We start from the raw sequence: 27759 nt of genomic DNA on the forward strand, positions 1-27759 counted from the left end.
ATGGAGCTCCATAAAGGTGACAAAAATAACTTTTCCATGTAATAGAAAAACATAAGGATGCCTCACTTTAACAATGTTAAGTTCAACAAGTTTGTGAACGGAAAAAACCCAAAATATAGAAAGCAAAATAAGGAAAATAATGATTGCTAAACACAAGCAGAGTCTCACTCAGGGACTTATACAGTTTAATGCATGTGGCCAACTTATGCAAAGTGTTCTTTATTTCCTGAGTTTCTTCCCATGTCTCAGAAATGTGTCTCACATTCAACACATCTAGAAAGAAAATAAATCCTGCCGTGCCCTGAAACTGGTTGTCTTGGATGGATGGACATGACTTGCACTACTAGACAGTGGCAGGTCCATTCAGGCATAGGCTAGTTAATGCCATTTTCTGCCTGGGTACTTGTGACCATCCTTATTCACTAAAATAAGGGTGCATTGATTATCAAAATAGTCAGTTCAAGGGCTATAATGTAATGATGTTTCGCTAATAGGTMTCTAATACAGTTACTGTAAATGACACCTGAAGCCTCTCATCTTATTTTGGATACATACACAAACCTTCCACTGGCATTACAGAATGGCAGACTGAAGCCATCATAATTCATTATGATAATTATAAATTGATGCTAATCCCAATTTATTTTCCAAAAAAGTCTGAAAAAGCATCACTTACTCAGCAGAACAATGTAACCTCCTGAAAGGTATCATTCTGTACCTGTATGCAACTAAATGAACTTGTAATCAACAAACCTCTGAGCTCAAAGATGGACCTGGGAAAATAATAAAATAGTCTAACTAAACGTGATATTAGGGCTCCCAATCATCTCCCAGAGGCTACAAGGCCCACTTAATATAACAGTCAGCAGCCTGCTAGAAAATGATCCAGTTCTGTCATCCTTACCTTGAGTAGTCATGTATTCATCAAGCTTGAGCTACTGGTATGGTCAAAAAACTGACTAAATATTTCCTGAATTCTATTGCTATTTTCTTTATGATGCCATACATACACATCCAAGTCTCATACACTTTTTCTGCTTTCCCACATTCTCAGAGACAAACCTCCACTCCTGTGTCAATTGTCTTAAACACAATTTCCTCCATCCTCTCATACCATCCTTATCTGTTTGTTAGATCTCCAATCCCTGAAAAGAAACATACTCAGTAAGCAGGCATTTCCCTCCATTTTTCATAAGTAAAACTTTCAATCTTGAATTCTTGAGAGGAAAGACTTCTGCTTCAGAGAATTGAGGGATGGAGCAAAGTGAGAAGTATCCCACAAAATACACCACTTCCAGCTTTAAAAGCACAATTGATCAAAATTCAGAATTTCCATTCTGGAGAACATAGCGATATTTTCATGTCCATTCTGTCCAGAATCTGGGTGGAAAGCTGAAATGATGAGCTTTATTGAAACACTGATATATCCTTATGGTGCAAGGGAACACTACCTCCTTATCAGTTCTCATTTTTAAAATAAGGGTCATAGACCATCTTCAGAGCACTTTTTGAAATACCCATCTTCTGCCTGTATTCTCAGGGGAATTAACCTAAATTGCCCTCAGAAAAGATAGTAGTTCTCTATACTTACAGAATGAAGAGGAAGAATAAACGGTGGGTCCAGTAGCTCATTATAAAGTAATCTCATTGCAAAGTTATTTGGTGAAAGATCGTTGTTTTTAATAATCTATTGTGTGAAATTCAAAGTGCAATGCATTTCTTACTACAGCTGGAGAGGCTTCCAATGGTGAAAAATAACAGTAAGAGGACCATCAGTTTTGCAATCTTGAAAATCATGAGATTTATACTTAGATATAGCTTTTTTTAAAAAAGATATATAGATGCCAAGTATCCCTAGAGTTAAGATTTTGGACCATATACATGAAGTTGAATAGAACAGCTATCTACATTTCAAAATTAGATCACACTGACCAAGCAAAAAAAGCTGTTACCATCATAATACAGTCAACCACATAAATAAATCAATAGTTTCCTCATTAGCATGATTGATCTCAGTGGCCTTTAATCTCAATGGCTCTTTTCCCAGGCCACCTAGGACACTTTGTCCAGTGTGTTAAAACTAAAAGATAATAACTATTGTAGATAACAGCTATATACAGCATTTAGATACAAATATCAGGGCATTTCCCAGTATAAGATCTGTATTGTCTATTAGTCAGGATGCCCCTGACTTTGGCATGAGTGGACAAATAAAGAGATAAGAGGACAAGAGGAACTACCCCTTCTCGTGCAATCTGTGCAAAATGAAAGGTAAGGGCAGTCCATGCATCTGGAAACGCTACAGGAGGTCTCCTTGCACACTGAGCCATGGAAAGCATTCCTGAAGAAAACGAGACAATGGAATATAAAGTTATATTTTCCATCTTTCTCCTTGGTGCTTCTGTGGCCCCTAAGCAGCAAAATTCTCGAGCTCTACACGACCTCCTCTGCTCCTCTTGAGAGAATAGACTGAGACTTAAGGGAAAAGGCAGGCTATGACAGCATAGTAACATGGGATGTACAAGAGCCTTCGTTCCCTTCTCTTTGGGCAATAACGATTAAAATACCTGAAAAATGGCAAAACCACAGATTAATTCTGGGTTTACAGAAATCAACTGGTGCCAAGGAAATATGTTATCTGACTATGATCTACTATGCAACACGACTATCTTCCTGACCACACAGCTTTTCCTAGCTGATGATAAAGTGAGAAGAGCAGAGGCAGAAAAGTAAACAGGAAACCATCACTGAAATGCTGCACAAGGAACTGGAGGGAAAAGTGAAGAGAAAATCTCACACACAAATGCAGAGAACATTTCAGGCAAATTTAAGTAGCATATACTAAATCATGAAGTAAAGAAGATATGAGCACCAATATTTGAGCTCAGTGAAAGTAGTAACTGAACAGAAAGGTGGTGAGAAAAACATTCAAAGAGGTGCGAAGATTAGAAGCCACCTCACATTCCCAGAAGGTGGTATTATGTAGTAACAACTGCAGAAGTATATGGTTTTAGCGGCACATTAGACGAACTGTAAGAGCTGCAACTACAAGAGAAGAAAGTAGAAATTGGAGAAATGAGCTGGTAAAGGCATAGAAATTAATAATGATTATAGAAAGGGAGACTGAAAGGGTTGAAAGTCACTCTGCAACTGGAGATTTCAGTTGAGTTTGCTCCTGTATGGAGTCTGTGCTGTTGAAGGAGGAAGAGAATATGTGGTATTTGCTCTTCTGGAGAGGAATATCTTTGCAAATTACTTGTTACTACCTAACAGATTAAGATTTGGAACAGGAGTTGAAAAGGTCTGGATGACACCTTCCTTCATTCACATCTTCTATTCCTGATACATGTAGACTTCGATCTAGTCTCTTTTAAATTATCAGATAATAAACGATCTACAGACATTAGGTAGTTAAGGCATCAACAACAATTTAAGGAAGATTTGCTTTTATATTGTTGTTTGCCATACTGAAATGGCAATACTAAATCATTACAGATACTGAAAATAATCAGAACAGGCCAATGAAAGTTTCAAGGGATGGGACAGCTCTCAAAAAAGGGTGAGATGCCTTCATCAAAATTCATATGACTGAGTGAGCCACTTTGCCTTTCTACATCTCATACTATCTGTTTATAGTACATCACTATCACCATCTCCTGGCCAGCTGGTGTCTGGAGTCAAGTCTTTAGTAAAGCACTTTGAGCGCCTGAAATGAAAGGCAATCACCAATCACAGGAAATTTTACCTTTGCCATATCTCGTACTCATTCACCTCTGAGTTTACTGCACCAAAACAATACAAAACCTCCACACAATTAGATTTAGGGTGCAAGCATTTTGACTAGAGTTTTTTCCAAGAGAGTTTCCAGCAAGAGGTATTAGAAGCTTGAATTCAGCTTACATTTTTTGAATCAACCATTCATTTGGGCATATTTTATTTTCTGCAAGGACTGAAAAAACCAAATGGGAAATTAAGGAAAAACCTGAGAAAAATCATACCCTCTTCCAGTGTTTCAAGTTCACCATTTTAAATCAATTGCAGAGGACTTAACCACCCATTGCTATCAAATATTCAGTATTCCTTCTTTTTTTTTTTTTTTTTTTTTTTTTTTTTTTTTTGAAGATCAAGACATGCAGAGATGCAAAGAATATCTGTCCTGCTTTGTGTGCCTTTAGTATAGATGAAAAATCAACAGACTAAGGAGGTCTGTCCAAAAACCTCTCCTTGGATTTATTCAGCTGTTCTCAAGCATTTCAAATAAGGCTTTGACATCATCTTGATCTTCCAAAACTTTGCATATCAGTAGGTCTACAACATAACTTGTTAAGGAGTTAACTTGCAAAGTGCTCAGGGGTATCATATCTCAATTGTCCCAGAAAATTTCATTTCAAAATCACTTAAGACTTGAATTACAACTCAAGGAAGGTAACTTTTTAACTTTGGCTTTAGAGATAACATTTCCAGAAAAATCAACAGCATCAGTGAATTATTTTTTCCCCTTTAATTTACTTTAGACACACAGGGTCAAATTCTAATTTTAGCTACTCCCAGAATAAACAAACAGCAGTAGAGCCTCTCTGGACCATTAACTGCATAACCAATTTGGAGAGTCTTCAGCACAATCTGCTCTAGAGAATTCAGCACTGTGAGCTATAGTAGGTTTCTGAGAGCAACATTATGAATCCCTTGGAAGTTAATCAGATTAATTGTACTCCTGAGGGATTTTTGTGGAAGAGAACTGCACTGCAGTGTCATGCCTTCTGCAATAGCTTGTAGGTAATATTTCAAGAATATCTCTAGTGTATCTTAAGTGCAAATATTTTGCAGATGACAACAGTTTTCATTGCTGTGTTCAGCTGGCTTAGATTGAAGTGATATCTTTCTGTAGAGTGCATGCTTCATCCAATTACAATATTCATCCTTTGAGCCACAGTAAAAGACACAAACGACATTTTAAGAGGTAACAAATAATACACTCATATTCATCATGCAAGATGGTTAAGTAGATCGAGTGAATGAGTGCAACAGCAGCTACAGCTCAGCAGAATAGAAAGAAAAAGTGACAATTATCTCACATTGGAATCAGAAGCAGCTTGTGAAAATCTCTGTAAAGCTGCACATGGGCAATAACACAGCCCAGCTCCTGCATTTGGGGCTTGAAGGATTCTATAAGAAATTCTAAGTTTAAATAGCCTATTCAAMCCCCCCCCCTTTTTTTTTATTTGTGACTTATGTCACAAAGAAACAGTTGTGCAAATACCAAATTGAGTCCCTGAAGTCTCTAGTCCCTATTGCTCAGTTTCACCCCCAGTGCATGGGGACAATAGCATCTCTTCTACTATAAAGCACAATGAATGGAAGAAACCATCTCTGTGCATATCATTACTGTGTTGAGTGCAACTTCAAGAGAACTATATCCTTTAATTGGTCTGAAATTTAGTCTGTTACCTTGGAAAGTTTCAGAAAGTGACCTTTAGAGACTGAACCCATTAAAGCTATGTCTTGACAAACTGGGAAGCAAACAATGTTTTGTTTATGGCATCAGAGAAGGAAAAAATAGTGAGACTCTCAACTGTGAGCAAATGAGTCATCAAGACTCGGCTGTGATTGAGAGTCATCAACAATCCGTCATAAGACCCAGCGTGAATACTAAACTAACAAGCAACTAAACTAACTGTACTTTTGGTGGTAAAATAGCCTCTAAAGAGCCTATCAGGATAAATGGGAGTCTTCTTCATTCCAGAAAGCATAGCATAACTGTTCAGGCAAACCCCTTGCAGCTTCATAGAATGCTTTTATTATTTACAGGGCAGAACCAGCTAAAGTTTGCTTGGATAGTTCCTCTCCCAAGCTGCTTGCTGTTTAAATGACACAGGGAAAATAGCAGCATGGCCTGCTCAAGAGCCATACACTGGGCTTCGCCTTTCTGTGGCTTAGTTCCAATATCTGCAAAATAGAAATAATGATACTAAGATCAAGATAAGCATTATTATGATCACTTTACAAGCACAGCACAAGCTAATTAATGTTTTGATACATGACTTCATGATGTAGCTCTCAAAGCCACATAACAATTCCTTTTAACCAACAGATCTCTTCACAGTGAGACTGTCTCTATCAACCCATTGAAAAAAAATCACAAACTTAAAAATTGAGACATCAGGCTAACGAACACCATGTGCTAAGAAAAGTAGGTCTAAGAATGAACTAGTGGGATTATGTAGCTTGCGAAAACAGAACTGTGATTCTAATCAGCAATGGCTATTCATAGAAGTGCAGAGGTTTGCATTTACATCTTACAAAGAAYTGTCATTTATAAGGGCAGCGCTATAGATACTGGCAGATTTTTTCATACAGAAAACAACTGAATCTTAACTCTTTGAAGGGTAGGATTTATGGTAGGCAGATTTACATGAACACTTCACATTTCTATAGGACTTAATGGCCAACCTGAAGGAAAAATAATAATTGTAAAGGAACATTTGGAAATTTAAAGTATTTTGATTCTTGCACTCTGGTTTTTGAAACCTTTAGGGTTTTTGTTACAAGCATAACMAAAAAAAATATCTATTTTTGTATTGTAGTTGTGATTCACAAAGCACCCAGTCTCAGAGACTGTTAGAATAAATCAAATATTGTTAGATTTCAGCTAAAATAGTATTTTAATGAGTTTATTGTAAAATATTCTGCATGACCTGAATTAGACATTGTTTTATCCCCTCCAAAAAAGTCTTTAAAGCAGGCATTCTCAGCCTCTTCTGGCACCATAAATCTTCCCCAGTATTTGGATAAAAATTGGTCTCCTCACAGAGAGCTACACTAGCTCCTCAAAAACATTCACTATTTTTCTTTAAAGAGTACGCTCTTGTTTCACAGAATTCTAAAAAATAGGGCTGGAATAGACCTGAAAAAGTTTTTCTAGTCCCCTAAAAAAGTCAGCTCCACCATTCCAGACATATCTCTCCTGCTGCATATTGAAATAGACACCAAAAGGATACATACTGCTTTCTATGCAGACTTTACAAGTCACACAAATAATGCAAACCCATTTCTAGAACACAACTTTTACCAGTCTCTCACATGCACAGTCATTTCCAAATCCCGCAGAACACGTTTATAATTCATCTGGCTCAGAGCAGTGAGTAAGCAGGAAGTTGGAGACCAACTCTGCAGCCCAGCTAAGGTTAGGGCTAACGTGGTACTCTGGGCTCCCAGACATGGTACAGACACCACATAYGAGGAAAGGATTCTAGGCCTGGGAATGTAAATGGATAGAGGAACCTCCAAGGAAGGGGCTGCATAGCTGCCCATAACTCTACATTTCTCAAGGTTGTAAGCTTTCTGTATAAGTTTGCTTCTGTGTTTTCCTTTGCCTTCTTTTTACTTTTAAATAACCAGCATAAAATTAGGGTTAGTTCCTCACAGATAATTGGAACTGACACTGTATTATATCAGAGGAAGAATTTGTCTTTAGCATTTTCTTTAAAGTTTTGCTGCACTGCAGTACTGTTTTGTTAGCCTTTCCGTAGCAAACTGTGAAGACTGGGTGGGCAACATTCTGTACGACCAAGCAACCAGGAATCAAGTAGGAAACGTGATAGCTACTGTAGACTCTCTTAAAGTTGCAGTGACACACACCAGCCCAAGCTGAGAGGACTGTATTGCTACAACCTTCCCAGTCCTAGTGGGACAATGTCCAGAAAAAGAGCATTACTTGAGCAGAAAGAGCAACAGTTACTGTGTCAGTTAGCTGCCAACCTGAGAAAAATAGCCTAATTAACGACACAAAGGGTCCATTCTGCCTTCTTCCTCACCTTCCACTAGAATTCTTTCCTCTGCTTCTCCAGTGCCAAGAGATCAAGACCTGTTGCTGAGATAACAAGAACTAAAAGGCTTACAAGGTGTTATACAGCACAGCACTGAGGTTGAGATCCAAAAAAGCACTTAGGCATCTCAAAAGCAACTTAGACCAAATTTAGGTGACTATATTCCAGAATGCAACCCTCCCACCAACATCGTTCTCCCTCAAAATACTTAATTCATGTATTCTTAACAGAAAATACCTACAGTTCTGCCTTGGCACATACCAAATGCTATAGCAGTGCTGATTTCAACTGGATCCAGCAGCCATGGCCATTCTCTTTTTAAAGTATAGCTAGAGGAGACAGTTCTCATGGTAAGAGCCCTTGCCCGGGATTATAGGAGATCCTGACACAGTTGTTCTGGTCTGTAGAGCTCAAAGCTATCTTCTCCCCAAAGTGCTATAACGTGCATCTATGTGTTACCCTTATGCATTCCATCTTTACAAACGCTGCGAGGGCACTGGGTCAGCTGGAGTGCATTCAGGCACGTGCAAGGCAGATTGTGCAGGGGTGCACTCCAAAAGCATGAGTCTCCTAGAGGGCCTGTGTCACAGCTGTGGGTATCTTAGCCACATTAAGAGCAACTAAATAGGCAAATGAATCAAGCACCTGGCAAGTTTAGGCATCTCCAAAGTGAGACGGCAGTGCCAGAATGACTATGGTCTCACATGACCAGTGTAAGTCATCAGTACCAGTCTCACATGACCAATYCCATGACAGGCCCATTTTGTTTCTCATGTCTTTATTAAATCAAGTCCTATACTCTTATTCTGTGTGACTAGCTAACCCTAAGACAGCCCTTAAAGAAATATGCCAAACCAAACTTACCTGCAAAAAGGCTTCACAGAAGGCCAGCTGGAAATCGATGCTTCATTCCCACAGCTGCAAATCCCAGGCAAAACTTCATTGGAGAACCTTCCAAAAAAATAGTACTTTGTATACACAGGAAAAAAGCTAAGCACTGACAAGAACAGTCRTTGAGATGAACGCAAAATGTGATTATTTACTTCAGCCTCAATTCTATGCTCTGTGTGATTTGCTGTTGTAAATGTTTGAGCGAATGCCTTGGACAGCAGAAATGCCAAGGGAATGCTTCTTCAGCTGAACATCTGCGCTCACCCACACCCCCGGAAGCACATGTACAAACAGCAGTACTGCCTTGCCAAGCACGTGGCTGCAGGTGATTGCTAAAACATTGTGATTCAGCATTGCATAGTTACACGGAGAGACAGCTGATACACAAAGAACTTMTATAGCAGAGGACTATCTTCTGGTCGTCCTAATCTCCATCTCTGATTTTCTATAGTACCTTCTCCCCCATTAACATCATTTCCTCTGATTTCCCCTGCTCTGATTTTGTACAGTTATCAAAACATGCAGGCTATCTGAGGACTTATGGGTGCCGAGTAGTTGTGGGTCACAGGTACCCTATTACGAACCTGAATGGTTCTATTATCCACTTGTAAGGCTGAAACAACACTGTGCTGACAAGACTGACTAACCACATAGTACAATTAACTAACTATTGGAAAGGTATATTTGTTCTATAAAATGCTAAAMAATGCTGAAATCCATGAGATATTTATGACTTGAGGCAATGAATATACATAGGGTAGCACAGCTCATTGTAGACTCAGGATCCAGAACAACTCTGGCCATACCAACACAGCGCTGTGTTTTCAAAACAGAATGTATTAACTGAGGTCYAGCACAATACAAATGCAGATATCCAGACCTAGCACGGATGTCTCTGCATCTGTGCGATAGACAGACCTCTTGTCTCAGACAAGACTCTTCAGTATGCCAGGTTTTGGCATATGCTTGGAAACACCACCAATACCTTGTGGTCTCTAGGCAAGTGTCACTAGACCTCACTCCCCCTAGAATCAGCGAGCCTTTTCCATTGATTACTCTTACCCCATAAGATCCTTCCATTTAGCTACAGGAGCTCTTCAGCTTTATTTTCTTACATAAGACAATGAAAAACGGATGTCACAGTATCACTTGCATATTCAAACTGCAGAACCTCATTTTCTTCATGTAGAAACCAGACAGTAGATATTCACATAGCTTTCAGTTACAATGAGAGGAACAAAACTAAGGAGACAAGCTGCCCTTTTAGGTTAAATTCACAATAAGGCCTTCATTTACTCTTTGTTGAAATCTTTACAGATACTTAGATTGCTGAAATTATTCAATAGGCTTGAAAAGGCTCAGGAGAAAATGCAACAAACCTCAATGGTGTCCTTTGCAGTTTAATGACTTTCCTTTTTTTCTGTATGCAATTACTGAGAGAAATCTAAACCTTCCCAAGCCTTCACCTTTGATCAGTGCACGTATCAAATACTGTTTGGCTTAAGTACATTTTGCATTTGTTTCATATGCAAATACAAACATCTACAGACCATATGCACTTTCACCAAATTTGTTTCATGGATTTCATTCTGTTTTGAACCCTTCACCTAAAAGGGGTATCAAGTACATGGAGACTATCTTTGTGTGAGGATATAGTGAGAGATTTATTTTCTTTCAAAAATTACAGGGCTATATCCATCTTGGAGTACTTTCATTGAAACTTGTAGGATTATATGAACAATAATTTAATTTCATTGTCTGCGTAACATTCTCAGAACAAAACTAATCTGTGCGTTTCARACACTTTTGTTAATGTCACAATGAAGCTGACAATTCGAATGCTTTCTAGCAAGATATTTACATTATGTCTATTACTGAGACAACCTTGGATTAAATTCTACCAAGTATCTTATGCTCCAAATCTTTCCTGTGTGGGTAGGCCTGAGACACCTAAGTTCAACCCCAGGGCTGAATCTGATCCCTTGAATTTGAAGAATTGATTTGATCAGAGTCACAGGGACTGGCTTTCTCATGCAAGGCTTCCCCTTGTTTCTGGGCCGTACACACTTGACAACAAGGCAGCTCAATGTCTCAGCAGTCTCAGGTTTCCAGTTCCAGACTAAGTGTAGACACACACACGCACACAAAGATAAACATAAGTGAATCTTTACACAGTGTATATTCAATCAGAGCTAGGATTTAGAAATGAAATTTGGGCTTCATAGTGCCTAGAGAAGAATCTGGAGTGAGGTTATAAGAGACATATGGCGTTAAATATTCCTTATTTTATGATTTTGGGTCAGGATAATCCCTTGCTAGATCACACCAGATTATTTTGTTTGTTGAAGTTTGTTTCTTGTTCAGTGGATTATTCTTTAATTCAATTAAAATAACAACCACCTCTGACAAAGGTCCTTATCCTTGTGTACACATTCAAGTAATCTCATTTAAGTCAGTACACAGTGGCTTGCAGTACTTGGCTCACAAGAAGTGAGGGAGCAGCCAATTTAATGTTATGTGGTCTGTATTGCAGTCCTAGTGAAGCTTCAGGTCTAGGTTCCAGTTTACTATTTGAAACGAAGGACAGAACTTTATGGGCTTTTTAACAGTTTCTTTATGGCTTTAGATCAGTTCACAAAAAACTGAAGTCATCCTAATTATTTATAAATATTTTCATATCAGTTCAATATTTTCATTCATGCTGATACCAAACCACACTGCAGGACAAATGTTCTGTAGGTTTAGTGATAACAGCCTCTTCAAGGTCAACACAGCAATGGAGCTGGTCCCAAAGACACCCTCACCACTCCTCACCGGGCAAGAGCGAGCATCCCTTACAATGCGTGTTGTAGTCGCAGCTGTGAGCAACTAACACGACATGGCTTAAAGCACTGCATGTAGTATGCATTTAGAGCCACAAGGTGATTTAGAGCATCTTCTGAAGGTGAGCCCATAAACCTTAYCACTCTTTTCCTGCACAAAGTACTTAATGGAAGTTGTCCAGCATTTCAGGTTAAGGTCAAGGCTACTGTGTTCTGTCCTACTCCGTCCTCCCTCGAAACCTCCAGCACCAATAACAACTGCAACAGCTTATTGCATAACCTCCATATCCCAATGGTTATCCCCAAAAAAGGTAGAGGCCTATCAAACTCCTGCTGCAGATGAGGCAGAATGAGGCTGTAACCACTAGGACAGCTCAGCAGAAAGAGGCACCAAAATGAGCTCTGTAAATCCCAATAGCACTGGGTCCCACAGGCAAGGCCAGTAAGATCCTGTGTACTTTGTGACTCAAGCTAGAGATCAGTGCATAAATACCTTAACAGCACTTGGAGCTGGCTGGATACACACATCTCCCCCATCCACCCCCCACCCCAAAAAGGTATATATGATATATAGGACATGCCAGTTTATATGGCAAGACCGTTTAAGACCCAAGGTTTTTATGCAGGTACATAAAATAGCAGAAATATACCCAAGTCCTTACTTAAACTTAACACTTACAGAGGATATAACAGGTCACAAGTACATTTTACCAACTATGACTCTCATAACGCAAACATACAACTGATGGTCATACGAARAGCAAACTGGTTTGTGCTTTCTGTAGAAGGGGGAATTTCACACATTTTGTAGAATGACATTTAATGGCTATTATATAGTCTTATACATACACAGCATTATGTATTATACGGCATAATTATATAGTATAATATTTAGGCTTATTGAAAATCCTACCTATGTTCAATTACTTCAGATTACATTCCCATGAATTTATAGAAATTACTTCTGTCTAGTTGCTTGCATGGCACAAAAGGGTGAGACTTGTCAATAAAACATTCAAGATAGATATCTAATTCCCATAATTTATCATTGTGAGCTGAGCACATAATTCTCTCAGGTACATTTAAGAGAGATATTCTACGATAATTCAATTTAATTTGCTTATAAATATATTCTTTTGTTTTACAATTAGGTTGAATTCTGGAAAGCACCTGCTGTTCTGCCTCACAAAAATTTTGTTTTTCAAATTAACTTGTAAAATTAAAAAAAAACTGTGCCAATTATACACCTTCAGCAGATTTATGCTCAGTTATTTTCAAAGCCATCAGAAAACACCATACAAAGGGTTTTTAAAAAAATCAAATGGCAACAAGAGTCTCATCTAGAGCAGAGGAACTGTTTTTCTACAGCTTTTTTTCCCTCCCACACTGGACAATACTTGTGGGTTGAGATTTAACCAGAGATGGGCTCCTTTTACAAGACTGCTTATAAAAAGTGAAGATAAAACCAGCTAGGTTCATTTGAAAGGAGGACATCTTGGGAGGAGCCAATACACAGCTACTGGAATAAGACTGGAATGAAAATCTGAAACACTTAGCCCATTCCTGTCCTGTAGGTATTATACTTAACTTCTTGTAGAATGCATAGGATTATAAAAAGAAGAGATTGTCACTGAAATTTGAGTTTTTATATATTTGGTGTGTGTGTGTGTGTGTGTGTGTGCGTGTGTGTATGTAAACATGTATTTTTAAATCAAGGCTGAGTGAAAATGCTGACATGGATTCTTTTTGTTGGAAATACTCGATTAAGAAGATTTATATATATAAAATTTAGCTAGACTTGTGCCCAGGTAAAGAAAAATAATTTTACCTCTGACAGTTTTTTCAGTAATATGTATGAGGCCAAACACTGAAGAAAAGGAAAAAATATGAGAACTTAAGGAAATATATGAGAACTCCAACCCCAATCCTGCAAGCTGATCTTTGTTGGAACATGTTTCTACCGATAGGAAAAAGTTTGCAGGTTTGAGGCCTGCAGCTGAGATGTAAATTACCGTTACATATGCTTAATCTGAAAATTCAAAGTTTAGGAATAGAGATTACATTTACCAGAACTGATCTACACAAAATTAAAATTATATACATCAGGATAGCCAAAGAATATTTTCAGCATTAACTTAATAAGCAAAAGCAGCATATTTTGTCTGATCATTCATATTGTCTTTTTTCAGCTTCCATTGTTTCTGTTTCATTTAGATATACCAATCACTTAAAGTTTAGGTTCTTTAAAAGAACAAAAGAAATCTTTGAATAACTCAAAGCTACCACACAACTGAAATATTAAAATTGTTACAATAGTGATATAGCAATAATAGTGGTCCTCCATAAAGGTACATCCTATAGATGGAATTCATTTGGATGAAAAAGTATCAATAATATTATTTGGKTTTTTTTTCTGCAAGAATAACATGTTAAACAGTAGCTACAGTTCCAGGTTTGCAGTGAATGGATTTTTTTTCTTCTTTCCAATTTTGAAGACAAATTCAGCTTTTATTCCCTGTGTCTTCAGACTGTTGCAAGAAATGATGACTCTTACCATTTATCTGCTGGTCATCTTGGCTCAAGCTCTTGCAGGGCCTTGCAATCCAAATAAAGCAGGTAAAATAACTTAAGTTTAGTCTCCTATGATCTTCTCTTATAAATAAGCTGCTGAAGGGTTTCTGTCTTTTTAACAGWGGAAAGATTTTTCTTCATAGAGACAAACTATGGGTTCTGGAGAACTAATTCTTGCATATCTTATATTGATCTGATTGTTTTCAGCTAGCACAAAAAAGCAAGTGCCATTAAGGTCCTACATACAGAGGCCATACAGAGAATAAGGCATATGCTTAACTTCRGGTGATAATCACAGCGAATAGTTATGCCTGAATCCTGCTTGTGCTTAAGATGGAAAAGAAAGCAGTAATTAGGAATTATCCACAATAGCAAAGGCTAAATGTTGCAGATCTCTGCTGCCCACGCTGAGCTTTAGACCCACCGCCTCAATTGGATGACTAGAGTTGAATGAATGTGCTGCACTGAACTCCTGAACCACACTGCTGCATCACAAAAATATTATGAAAATTAAGGCCCTAATTTCACACAGATATCTGACTAGGAACTCCAGTGATTTGGTGCCAGATAGACCTATAATTTAGAATATAATAAAATTAGGAAACATGCTCTAGAAATGAGTTGAAATACTTTTAAATATGGAGCACATTTTATATACGCATGCCAGGCACGTACAAAATAGGCTGGGGAATATTACCGACAGGAATTTCAGGGTATAGCTTAAGTATCTGGCTCTCTAGCCATTCATGCTAGTGCCTTCACTTGCACAAGCAGTTTCTCTGAACTCTACTGAGTTGTAAAGTCAGCAGTAGTGCAGATCTGACCATCAACACAGCAGAATCAGCCTGTGATGATGGTTTCTTGGTCAGAAAGGAGTGAATCTTTAAAGTCCCCCATTTGTCTTTCCCTAAGTATTCCCTAACCTCCAGCAGACATGAAAAGACTGCAAAAATCAAGCTTTTATCATAAAAATGAGGGCGTTGGGGTTATTTAAATAAATAGTTAAATGATTTGGGGCAGGGCATCTTTCTTGTCACTGTAGTAATTTGTACTTTGAGTAATCTTTCTCAACTTTCAGTTCAATAATAATTAATCTGTATTTTGCCTTTTAAATTCATAACAGACCATAAAATTTGCACTGACTGGTTCTCTCTGAAAGAGGTCCAAATTCTTCTAGTAACTTAAAATAAGCAGCCTGTAAGTTACGGTGGTCAGTATTCACGGCTGTATAAAGAGCTGTGTTGCAAACATTGTATTGCTATTAACTATCACTATTAATAGGGCTCCACTTTTCATTTCATTTTTGACCTTAACTTTTGAAAATTGTAACAATTCTGTTTCTATTAGCATTAGAATACAGGTGCAAGAAAGGGAAGGCAAGAATATATATTGTGGCCCAGATCTAACACTGCTATAAATAGATGCAGACCTACTGAACAAACTACARCAATAATATTTTTACAGAGTCAGTGGTGTTACAGCAACAGAAATTGGCTCTGCAGCATGATCTAATATGTCGTATTTCAGTGCAGCAATATTTCACTTCAGATTTCTCAGCAGTTTTTTTCCCCTTTGAACAACTATTCTAAAAAGATTAAAAACTTGCATTAGGTCTTGGTTAACAAAAGGACAAGGGCAAAACTCCTCTAGACACAATAGAATTTAACAACCCAAGGGTCAGTTCTGTGTAGCACACTAAGTCCCGATTCCCCAGTTGCTCACGTGTATGACCTTCCAGCACGTACTCCTGCTCACAAAAGTTTAATTCCATTAGGTGTGCAAATGAGACTCAAAGAAAAACGCCACATGAATATTTCTGTAGGTGTATTATTTTCCTTACAGATGTAATTCTGGTATATTGCTATCCTAAAAGCATCATCACAAAAATTCCGGAGTGTCCTTATGGATGGGAGGTTAATCAGTTGGCACTTGGAGGCRTTTGCTACAATGGCATCCATGATTCAGGATATTACCAATTCACAATTCCAGACCTGTCTCCTAAAAACAAGTCATACTGTGGGACACAGTCAGAGGTAAGATTATCAAGGTCAACATTTCAGAAAGGTTGTAGCAACACACAATAGCCTGGACTCACAAATCAGATGAACTCACCTGAAAGAGTCCCGTTTGCTTCAGCAGACTTGGAGTAGTAAGTATTGCTGGAAAGTAGARGCAAACACCAATATCAGGGCTCATTTACATTTGTGGGAAAGGGGGGGGGGGATCAAATAGGCCTGCTTTGCACCTACAGGCAAAACACCCTCCGAGTTAGTGATGTTAGGTCTGAATGTTAGTCCTCACTTTGCATACACCTGTATTATACAGAACATCCATGTACAGTAGGCAGCACAGGGTATGAAGAGCTATGAAACCATGGTTTCTTGGGCATGGTGTTTTGTCATTACATTCACGTTTCAAAGTACCGAGCTGTTTCTAATGCCTCATATACTCACAGCATACATTTCTGTCCCATCGTCTACAGTTTAAGAACCCCATCTATCACTTCTATAACTCCATTGTGTCCAATGACTCCTCAGTAATTGTGAAGAGCCAGCCTGTGAATTACTCATTCACCTGCACGTACAATGCAAACTACTTGGTGAACCAGGCTGCCTTCGACCAAAGGTAAGTCCTGTTCCTGGAGTGAGCCTCATCTCTCTTTCAGCACCATGTTTCACTCATACAGAAAATTTATGTTCCTAGGGTGGCCACCGTCCATGTGAAGAATGGGAGCTCTGGTTCGTTTGAAAGTCAGTTATCCCTCAACTTCTACTCTGTAAGTGCCTTTTGTCATCCAGTTTTTCCCCTTCACCTTCTGTTAACTTCCTAGCCCTCAAGGAAGCCTAGACTAAGAGCTGGAAAARGGGGCTGCTCCTTCCAAGTTTTCTATGTCATGGAGCGCATTACTAGCCTGTAGCAGATAATTATTGTGAGATTCATGGGAGTCCTTGTTTCTACTGATTAACAGAGATGTACTTAAACCAACAGAGTAGACATGCCAGTTGTTCTTTTAATCCCTCCAAACGAGGCAGATTGCTGAGCAGTACATTTTTAACATGCTGACAGGTTTTGTGAGACAAAGTAAAACCTTGTTTATAGTTCCACTCAAAGAGCAGTGTGCATCTTCAGGCACCGCTGCTATGACATAGTCTCAATAAATACAGAAAAGCTCCATGTATTTCTCTTGCTGTTTGCTTCTATGTCTTCTCAGCTGAYAGATATTTCATGTCCTCCAGAGATCTTTTTGTCATTCTGGATTTTTCCAACATTCACCCCTGATTTTCTGAAATATCAACCTCCTTCTCACAGTTTCTTTGTGCTGCTGGGGCAGCCAGCATCTGATCCTTAAGTCTTTTTCCCAAAGCACAGTTAAGAGTGCCAAAGTAGCCTCTCTATTTTGCCTCAACTAGAAAAAAAGCACTATTAGTAACATTCCACTTTAAATTTATAGGCCAGATGTAGGGAGTTTTTAGTACAAGTTGGATGGAAATCTCCCCCACATACATCCCATCCCCTCCCCCCCTTGGATTTAAGGTATCAGCCATTCATTGAACGCTTTGGCAGCTTTTGGAGCTTCCATGCTCTTATTTCTGATATATGGCATACAGGTTGTATATAGTAAAGTTAGGTCTCTATAGGTGCCACACAGCTGCTGTCAACTCATGACTGAACGACTGCAAAAACAGATGATGGACACTGAACAATGGATCTCTGGTACTCTTTTTTTTTAGCCATATGACTGCTTTTTCCCCAACGGCCCTGGGGGTCCTAAGAGTCAAGCGCAGAGGGGCTAAACTTTATACAGTACATTCATCAGCTAAGCATAAGCTTTATGCATAGCAAACTCAAAATGCTAACAGGCCACTCCTTTATTCCATTCATGTTTTCATTGGTAAGAAAATGTCAGTTTCGATTAAACTTTTTTTTCCCCCTGACAAAATGAAAACAAAGTTTTTTGTTTTTTGTTTTTTTCCTTCCCGTTCACCTCTGCTGCTGCATGATACAGCCTCATGGCAGCCACAGTGCTGGGTGCTCGGTATGCCCATCTTCATCTAGAACCAGCACCCAAGCTGCACTGCACCCCAGTGACCACTTCAGCCTCACCTGTCCTTTAGTGTGTGACACACCATTAGCAGCAAAGAACTGTGCATTGATGGAGACTGAATGGGAATCAGACCTTCAGCTCTGAAGTTTGTTAGGAAGAAAAGAAAGATACCACAGAACAATGCAGACTGATGGAGTTTGGCAAAAGCAGCAATATACCAGATTCAGCTCATTTTAGCAAAAGAATTGATAAGAGTCTCGAAACAGTACTTCTGTAATGATTCCTGTGCCAGCATCTCAAATTGCAGACTGAGTTATGCCCTGTTTTCTTTAAAYGTGATAGCCATCTCTGGATAAAATAATCGTGTGCTTCCCAGGCCTTTCAGGATGGCCAGCGAACAATGCTGGCTAAGGAAGGCTTCCCCACAGCACCAAGCAGTACGAACACTCCACTTTCTCTTTGAGTTTGATGAACACTACTAGCTCTATAAGACAGAGAGGCTGGAGAGCAGGAACTGCTGCATTCAGCAGGTGCGAGCGTGCTGTCTGAAGCTGAGGAGCTCACCTCAGCAGTTTCCTTTGGGGGGAAAAAAAAAAATCTTTCTTTAAATCTGAATTCCTCAGTACGCTAATAATAATGTATTACTAACCTAAATGCAGCCTTAAGCCTTAACTTCAGTGCATCCAATCTAATAGAGGTTGCAATGGGCATCTTGCAGCCACTTCATGTAGCAGAACATAAGAAAAATAGTACTTAGGTAACAGAGAAAATCCAGTAAAGATAGTTTAAGAGCTCTGGAGAGATCCAGGACTATGGCTTACTCAAATCCTGCTATGTAGATTTAACCAAGTAGACAAACACTAAGACTAAGCACATTACACTTTATATAGTTCTGGTCTATTTTTGTTCAGATCTGATGCAATAGAAAGGAGTATGATTTAAGGTAGGCACTTTTGTTAGAGTATTTGTAACCAAACCTTCTCAGCTAAATAACACGCACTGCACAGCCTTTAGTCGCCTGGCTCTTTTTACTCATTGAATGACTATGGCTGTCAGACACTTTCTGCTCAGCTCTCACCACACTGGCCGTCACCACCTTTCTAAATCACAGAGAGTTGAGGAGGATTATTTGCACTTCTCTTCATACCTTTTGACCCTCACACAGCTRTCTCCCCACTCCATCCCCACTTTGTACATTCATCTCTAGTCTCTCCCTCCTGCCAGCTTCCCCTATCACCTCTGGTGTACTGAAGGCAGCAGCAAGCACRCTTTCTGCTCATGTGCTGTGATTCAACATGCTCCACAGCCCACATAGCATCAACTTCTGTCATTTATTACCATTACAAACCAAGCATTAACAAAAAAAAAATATTTTCAAAAACCACAATGAGCTTGTAATAGCCCTAATACCAAGCCCAGGTTTTGAAGCCTGCAGGTAACAAGGATTCAGACTTTTTGGACTACATCTCTAAAGCTGTCTGAAGTTGCCACATGCCTCTGCTTTGCATGTTATTARTAATGTACAATGCCTTTCTCTTTCTTTTTCAAAGAATGCCAAGTTTTCAAGTATAAAAGAAGCCCCTTTCGTCGTTGAAACATCAGAAATTGGTTCTGACATATTTGCTGGAGTGGAAGCTAAGGGCTTAAGTGACAGGTAGGCAAGTGAGGGAATAATAATTAATAAGCAGGCAATCAGGACTTTACTTACTGATCTGGGATTTTTCTTCCCAGGTTCAAAGTCGTTCTCAACAACTGTTGGGCAACTCCCTCCTCAGAGTACTTCTACCAGATCCAGTGGCCTCTGATCACCAAGGGGTAGGTCTTGTTGGGAGCCAGGGAACCACTTTCAGCATGGTCTAGCCCCAGGGCACCTGTGATGATACTGCACAGAAGAGTTATCCCAAGACTTCTCAGCAAACATAGGCCTAACTGTATTTCCACTCCAGGCTAGAGGGGCTGAGCCACCCCAGCCACCCAAGAAAAGGGCAGAAAGGCAGAATGTAGATGACAGAGCAAAAATCTCTGGTGTTCAGGCCAACAGGGGAAGTGGCAAATGTGGTAACTGGTGCTCTGGGGAGCACCCCACTTCCTAGCACTAGCACTGACCCCACTATCTCTGCCTTCTTCTGCTCTGACAGCAGTAACCACACAGGCTTTTCAGACTGCAGAAACAGGCTAATTTGTTAGGCTTAACTACCACCCTTGGCTAGTGCCTACTTTGCCTCAATGTAYGGCAGACCCTGTGTATGGTATGGTATTAGTATCTGCAGTCACAAAAGGAGAGGAAGAAAGCAAGAGTACATTTTGGAGATAACACTTTGAATTCTGGTATTTTGGTTTAAAAGTAAAAGCAAATTAACCATAGGCTTTGAAAGTGCCTGAAAGGCTCTGCTGACATTTTAATGCTCGTAAAACCAGCCAAATGCCAACATCAGGTTGTGATCTTTGCAGTCGCAGTCATCTTCCAGGACCCCTGATTGTTTCCCCAGCAGTCAAGAACTGAAACTGGCCCACAGCAGGGTTCTGCAAATGCCTCCGTCAGACTTCAGTCTCAGGAGATTATTTACTGAAGCCATGTGTGCTCTCACACTGCTTCTCCATACACAACACAGGTGTGCCACCGACAACTCTATCCTTGTGCACGAGAATGGGAAAACAAGCCGGGCTACGTTCCAGTTCAATGCTTTCCGTTTCCGCAACATCCCCAAGCTGTCCAAGGTSTGGCTGCACTGTGAGACCCATGTCTGTGACAGTGAGAAGTTTTCCTGCCCTGTGGTAAGGCTTCCCTCCAAGAGGAACACTAGGCACTAAGTCTATATAGAGGATGTCAAGAACCTACCTCAGGTTCGCTATATGTGGAGTCAGGTCTCTAACGAAATGCAAGAGCTTTCACTAGAGGGAGCCAGCACAACGCATTAATCCGAGTGGCCAGTCCTGCACCCTGACCCCTGTCACACCATGGGTACTATACGCAATATTGAACAATTTGTTTAAACATATTGAGAAATACCATAGCCATTTAAAAATCTAGTTTTGTCAATACTCCCGACTGGACTTCTATTTACAAAATAAGTTACACTTTAAAAAAAGGAAGTAGAGCTGTTACCATTCTACCAAATATTTCAGTGTCAAGGGCACCCTGGGGGCCCTAATTCAAGGCACTGCACTACTTGAATGAAACCTACCCAGCCCTCATTCCTAGCGAAAGTCCTCTCCCCTATACAATAGCTCTGTGATAAGTCACTGCTCTTGCAGGTGTCCTATTCTGCATAAAATACATAGTTTGCACTGGAGGAGGAACAGGTTATATGACCTTAAGTGGAAATGAGAAGGGAAGTGCTATACAGATGTGTTATTTAACATGGGCAAGTGTGCACTGACTGCAGCAACTGATGTGAGGGTAAGGGTTACCAAAAAGTCTTYCCTTAAAGACTTCTTTTTCCATTGTAAAGATTCTCCTTCAAAAGTAACCTCTCCTGCATCAAGAGAACTCCAATATTTATAGCAATTAATATCCCTAGAAAACAGGCAACAAAACTGTCATAAATTGGTTGGAAACATGAGAGTTGGTTTGGGATTTTTTTGGTAGAAAATACATGTTTTTTTTCTGATCTCTCTAGACATGTGAAAAAAGAAAATGGCGCATGGAACAAACAGGAGGTGTTTTAATGGCAGAGCTCACTGTACGCAGTAAGTGACCAAGTTTCCAGGTTTTTTTCCTCCCTTTTGGAAGCAATGAATCCAGGAGCAGTCAGTGGCTTGGCATTTAGGAGTAAGAGGGGTGGGGAGCAGAACTGCTCTCCCAAAGCCACTTCCCCCCTCCATGAAGCTAGGAAGGGATCTTGAATAAAAATTGGTCTCCTCTGGATTCAGGGCTCTGACGGAAGTGACATACTCATCATTTACAAAGTGAATTAACATGCCCATTTGGCATTAATGATAAATTGACAAACCACTTGCACATCAAGTTAGCAATCTAAACACTTTTTCCTGCATTTGATCTCAGCAACAGCCCAGACAAGCTCTGATAGAGCACACATGAGTGGGCTTAGAAACAGCAGGAAAGCTGCGTGGATAATTTGTTATTAGTTGGTGCTTCACTGTAACCCTACATCTAATAGGTTTAGTCTACATTCCCATTCCTCCTGATACATACATACACACACATTGAACTGTCATCTGTTTTTCTCCTTGCAATGCAAAACCTTTTTCCTGTGACTACTGCCTTCTGAAGGCACCAGGAATTTCTCCCTGAGCTGATTTAATTCTGCAGGTCCAGCAAATCTCCTGAAAACAGATCCTTTGAACAAGGTATGCCTGAATCACATTTTCACTAAAGCCATTTATATTGGTTCATCAGTTACATCCACATCAACCTTCAAGCCCCTTCATAATTCCAAATACACATAGTGCAGCACTATTGCAAATGAGTATTTTCCATTTGCACCAGCAAATCTCAACTGATTTCAGAAGATAAAAGAACTGAGGATCCTTTCATAACTTCAGGGCCACAAATCAAACAGTAAACCAAGAGACAAAATTATCCAGAATTTCTAAATGTGACAAGCGTCATCTATCCTGCTCTTAAAAAGCACACTGGTGCACTTTGCCCTATGTTAAACATACCATGCAAATGCTCTCTCTTTTTCTCTTATTTTATACAGGCAAAGGTTTAYCCAGTTTCTACACTCTCTCAGGTAAACAGCAAAATATGACAACRAAAATATCAATCCTAAATTTGCACTAAGTGACTCTTTCAACATGAAAATCCACAGCTCAAAGAAAAACCTGCTAAGTTCAGTAAATTGGACAGAAATAGAAACATTGCAAAATCAGATTTTATTTCTCAACATTATACACTTGTTTCCCTTTTCCTGGCACACAGACAGTGAAACCACACCAATAATTTTCAATATTGAACATTACTTCTGCTCTTATTTTCATATACTTYCAACCATAGAGGGGAACATGTCTATGAACAAGGAAAAGAAACATGTTTCACTGGGTTAGGAGAGATGCCCTGAAAACATTTCTATTTGGAGAGGGTTTGCAAAAGCTCTTTCAAAGCCTGTTTGTTAAAACTTGATATGCTGACAGAGTCACATTAGGGAAACTCAGTTACATTGGGGGGGATGGGAAGAGAACAAGAACAGAACATAAAAGGTAGCTGACAGGGAAGTACTCACACTTATTCTGTTTCTCTTGCAGATATCATCTTCCACCTGCTCTTCATGGCTGGATTCTGTGCTGTGTCATTATAAAACAYAGCCCAGCTACGTTTCTTAACTTTTACCAATTGTCTTTGGAACTATAATTCTTTACTAAAGATGTTTATTTTACAGAGGAAAAAAGAAAACCACAGAAAATCCTTGTGCACCATTTTACCAGACAAATAAAATATTCCATGAGCTTTGTGCCTATAATATTGGGGAATCCAAAGACAAATTTGCTGTTCCCATATCCCTACAGGCATTTTATACCAGTGAAAACCCAAGGGTTATCCATTCTGTTGGTGCCTACTTTTCAAAGCGCTGTGATGCCAGTAGTGCTTGCTTCTATAAAGAATACAGGGATATAAAAACTCAGTATTTTCCATGGCCAAATTTCCCTTCAGGGTTCTCTTCCCTACCAGCCTCCCTACACGTTACAGAACTCCCTGCTAGGCTTGGTTGTGTAAGGCCCTGAACACTTCAGCTTGATCTATGGAGCTTTGGAGCATTTTTCTCCTCTTTACTTTGCTGAGCTCACCAGGGAACATATTGTGGAAAATGCAGCATTGTCTCAAGCAAAGAACAGTAGAGTCCACAAAACCCAGCTCTACAAAGTTCACCTCAGACCATATAGAAATGGATTTCATTGTCAGAAGGAACAATGTGGAAATTTAGTACTTCCATAAGAACAAATCTCCACTATCCAGGCTAAAGAAATAATGYATCTGGAGGATGGATACGCTGGTTATACTCAGCCTAGTTTTTAACTCCATAAAGCATCTCAAATTTTTTTGCAGCTACRTATCAATGTCTCTGACTTAAAACAGCTTGAACCCTGGCTGTCCACTAATACTGGGTCAGCAAACAAAGTGTAGTACTTCTGACTTTGCCACGTGCATGGGGAAAGTAATCAGGCATTGAATCCTATCAAGAACATCTCTTCACCAACCTGACACATCAATTCTGGAAGCCAAATTTACAAGTAAATCATTCCGCTCATCCTCTCCCCATACCACCCATTTTGTTCTGCTGGATAATGACCCAAATTCCTAGCTTTGCTCCCRAAGTTCAGGAGTTCTCTCTTAGGATTTCTATCTGTTTGCCTCTGCCTTTACATCTATTTTTTCATCATAAACCAGTTTGAACACAAATGTGAAAATGTAAAGATTGATCTATTTCTAAAACCACATTTCCCTAGAAACATCATCATTCCACTTCTCATTCTCTTCTTGCTCATATTTATAGCCACCAAGGTCAGAGGAATCAGAAGACCTTTTCTCAGAGGGCTTACTGGAAGGACAGCATGCTGTCTCTTATCTCTTCAGTACCTTTATTTCCTACAGAACATAAAAACTAACCTAACATGTCAGGGATGGGAGAAAAGGATACTTTTCATGTAGCAAAYGTTAAAAGGTCCTCAGAATTTATTACCTGACATTCTTCCCCAGCTTCTCAGCAGTGTCAGTATTGATTGGTTGGGTTAAATAAAATATGGCATTTGCTGCATTAGGCACAACACTATTCAGAGTAAAATGTCTTGCTGACTGGACAGGCTTAGTATTGGACAGCTGTATGGTATGGATGCAAATTAAGCACATCCAGCATTAGAAAACAAGCTCATGAGCTTTACAGTATAACCTTGGAGGCATAGCTGGTGTCAGATACCATAGGGCCCAGTGTTAACTCTGCACCTGAGGTAACAACAGCCCTTAAATACCACTAAGAAGAAACCATTAGACACAGAAACTATGATTTCTAAAGAGCAGGAAGTCTCAGGATATGGAACAATTCTTTAGTGAGAGTGATGGGGAGGCACTTTACTTCCAATACTTACTAAAACACCACTCAACAAAACTCTTGAAAGTGTCAGGTAAGAAGAATTCTTATGGCTTTTCCATAAAACTTTCAGAATTCTAAAGCTGAGGGAGATGAAAATGACTAAAGTTATTACATCTTATTTTTATTTGTCCCCATTAATGAATACACTGTGCATACATGTGTCTGTACACACTACACCTCAGCACTGCTAACACAGAGTTATTCTAGTCCAGTCCTTTTTCTCCAACAGTTCCGACATGTCAAAGGATGGCAGAAGGATTGCTGCAGGGAATGGATTTGGAACAACATGTCCAACACAAGGATCCTAAAAGCTGGAGTCTAGCTTAACCCCTAACGCCCTCTTTCTGCAGACCACTTTTCACAAAGTCCTCTGAAGCACTCGCATACTTTTCAAGCTGCCATATAAAAGTGCTTATCTCTTCCCCCTGCTCTCTTTCCTTCAACTCTGAGAGCTTTTTAAGCTTGATAGCATGCCTGGTGAGCATGGCAATGCTGCTTCAATCCCTGCTGGCTTGAGGCCATAAAACAACCGTGGATCTCAGCAAAGCAGCCTTCTCAAATGAAAACAAAGAGGACCACAGACATCCTGAAGCAGCATCCCTACGTTAGCTGTACTTTTTGCATTTCTTGGGTGTTCTGTACTCCCATTTTCCCAGAACAGATTGGACTGTTTCGAAAAGAGGAACATCCCTATGTGGATGTTGTTCTATTGCATGTGTTCACAGCACACGAAATAAATATTGCTACAGCTTTTACAGAGCAAACTTCTTGAATAATTCCATTAAATTATGAAACTTAAACTCACTTTTCCTTTGGAGATAACTCAAAGGTAGAATATACACATACTATATCCACAATTTTCATCTTCACACATCTTACCATGGAGGTACTTACTATTTGCTCATCCAGGAATAGTCTTAATTAATACATATTCACAAGTAATTTAGAAGAACAGGCTCGTTAAAAGCTGGAATCTATAGCGGACAGCATCCACTCTGACAGTCTCCAGAAAAATGCTATCAGCTCTGAAGTGTATTTAGCCATTACATACAACAGAGGGCACTCTCTTGACAGAATTGTCTGATTTAGGCAGAGGAGGGTTTAGATTAGAGAACTGGATGTGTCACTTTGAAGCAATTCTTAGTTGTAGAAGTGTCTAAAGCAGCATAGAGCTATTGAATATTTTGCACATCACAGAATATTTTGACCAGAAAGAATGATCCTGTAGATTTTTTCCCTGTATTTGTTTTTTTCACCTCCCTTTCCCTCCAACCTCCCTCCCACTAACACCCCAAGTTTCATCACTTCTTACCTAGTGGCTCTACCTGTTCCAATTCTTGTCCTTGCCAAATAAGATTAACACACTGGCTTCTTTTCCAAAGCCTCTCTCTTTTGCCTTGCCCTTGCAACAATCAGCACTCTCCTATCAGTTATTTTCTGCAGAAAGCCCTGAACTGAATTTTCTTAGAAGGCTACTTAATTCTCTTCCTAGTTATGYCTTTACAGTCTCAATACATATTGCTTTGGAACAACATTACATGATTTCAGTAGCTCTGAAGCATACCTGTGAATTCCCAGGCCACCTCCCTGCGACCTGTGGGATGGAGCCTCTGTGCATACATATCTCTCATATGTGTTACAGCACTGTGCCCAATGTGAATCATGCAGTCAGCTATCTGGTGACTGCAGGATCAGCAAAGCCCTGTTAACAATTTGGATCCCTACCTTTCTAAAGCACAGAAATGGTTTATCACTCAGGAAATAGCTCCCTCAGYGGTCACTAAAAAAAGTCTGCCTGCCCCAGGAGGCAACAATATATGAACAGATTCCAACTCCAAAAGTGAGCCATTTACTATTCCTTAAGGATGCACAAATTTTCCATCCTATATAACTTGCTTAAAAATATGGACTATAGTTGATATTAATTTTTCCTATGGCCACCTTCATACRGCTTATTATTATTTATTCACCTAAATACCATTTATTTTGCCATTGTCAGACAACACAGTGACTGCAAAAGATTTTAGCACAAGTTTAATAGGCTTCATAATGTTAGATGCACTATAAGGCTGGATCTTTTGCAGCTTGTGGGGCATGAAAATACTTGTCTTGATCTCTGACTGCATGTTCAACTCTGCAATGCTGCAGCCACTCTGTGAAGAAACTTTATCCTTCACCTCTTTCGTGCAACCATCGTTTGTTGATGCTGCATTTGGGTTGAAGCAATAATTTCCTCCTATCAGGATGAGCAAGAGAGTCCCAGCCAAGGGAAATCACTATATGGGAATATTTCATTTTCAGGACGGAATGAAGTTCTCTTATACAATTGCTGAATAGTAGGATCATACCTGCRCTGAATCCATTTCCCTTCCTTGCAYTTCTCCTGAAGTCAACCCAGCTTCTGACTGTTCTGCACTGCAGATTGCCACATACCCTCCTCAATCCTATCACACAATCAGCTGGCAATGGAAAATGAAACAGAAGGTAACAGACAGCACCAGCCATTTAAAGGTATCTGTGGATACAACACTGGGCAGGATTTTCTCATGGTAAGT

The 27759-nt window shown here is 39.6% G+C and overlaps 2 protein-coding genes across 2 annotated transcripts in view; one reads left to right on the plus strand and one right to left on the minus strand.

Annotated features, from left to right (window-relative positions):
* Positions 1-5774: 5774 nt before the first annotated feature.
* The window catches only part of ZDHHC6 (zDHHC palmitoyltransferase 6), an 82713-nt gene continuing 60728 nt past the window's right edge, over positions 5775-27759 (minus strand). The window contains exons 10-11 of the mRNA XM_085319137.1: positions 8691-8777; positions 5775-5946 (exon numbers count right to left, since the gene is read on the minus strand). Of these exons, the coding sequence (XP_085175263.1) occupies positions 8704-8777 (74 nt within the window). The 3' untranslated portion in view covers positions 5775-5946; positions 8691-8703. The remainder of the gene's footprint in view (positions 5947-8690; positions 8778-27759) is intronic.
* On the plus strand, positions 14080-23416 carry TECTB (tectorin beta). The gene is made up of 10 exons (XM_085319138.1): positions 14080-14155; positions 15953-16143; positions 16593-16735; positions 16814-16886; positions 19706-19809; positions 19887-19970; positions 20768-20930; positions 21776-21845; positions 22820-22852; positions 23364-23416. The coding sequence occupies exons 1-10, from the start codon at positions 14080-14082 to the stop codon at positions 23414-23416; spliced, it is 990 nt and encodes a 329-aa protein (XP_085175264.1).

This window comes from Rhea americana, unplaced genomic scaffold (genome assembly GCF_003343005.1).
Source record: "Rhea americana isolate MKP2758 unplaced genomic scaffold, rheAme1 scaffold_57, whole genome shotgun sequence".
NCBI lineage: Eukaryota > Metazoa > Chordata > Aves > Rheiformes > Rheidae > Rhea > Rhea americana.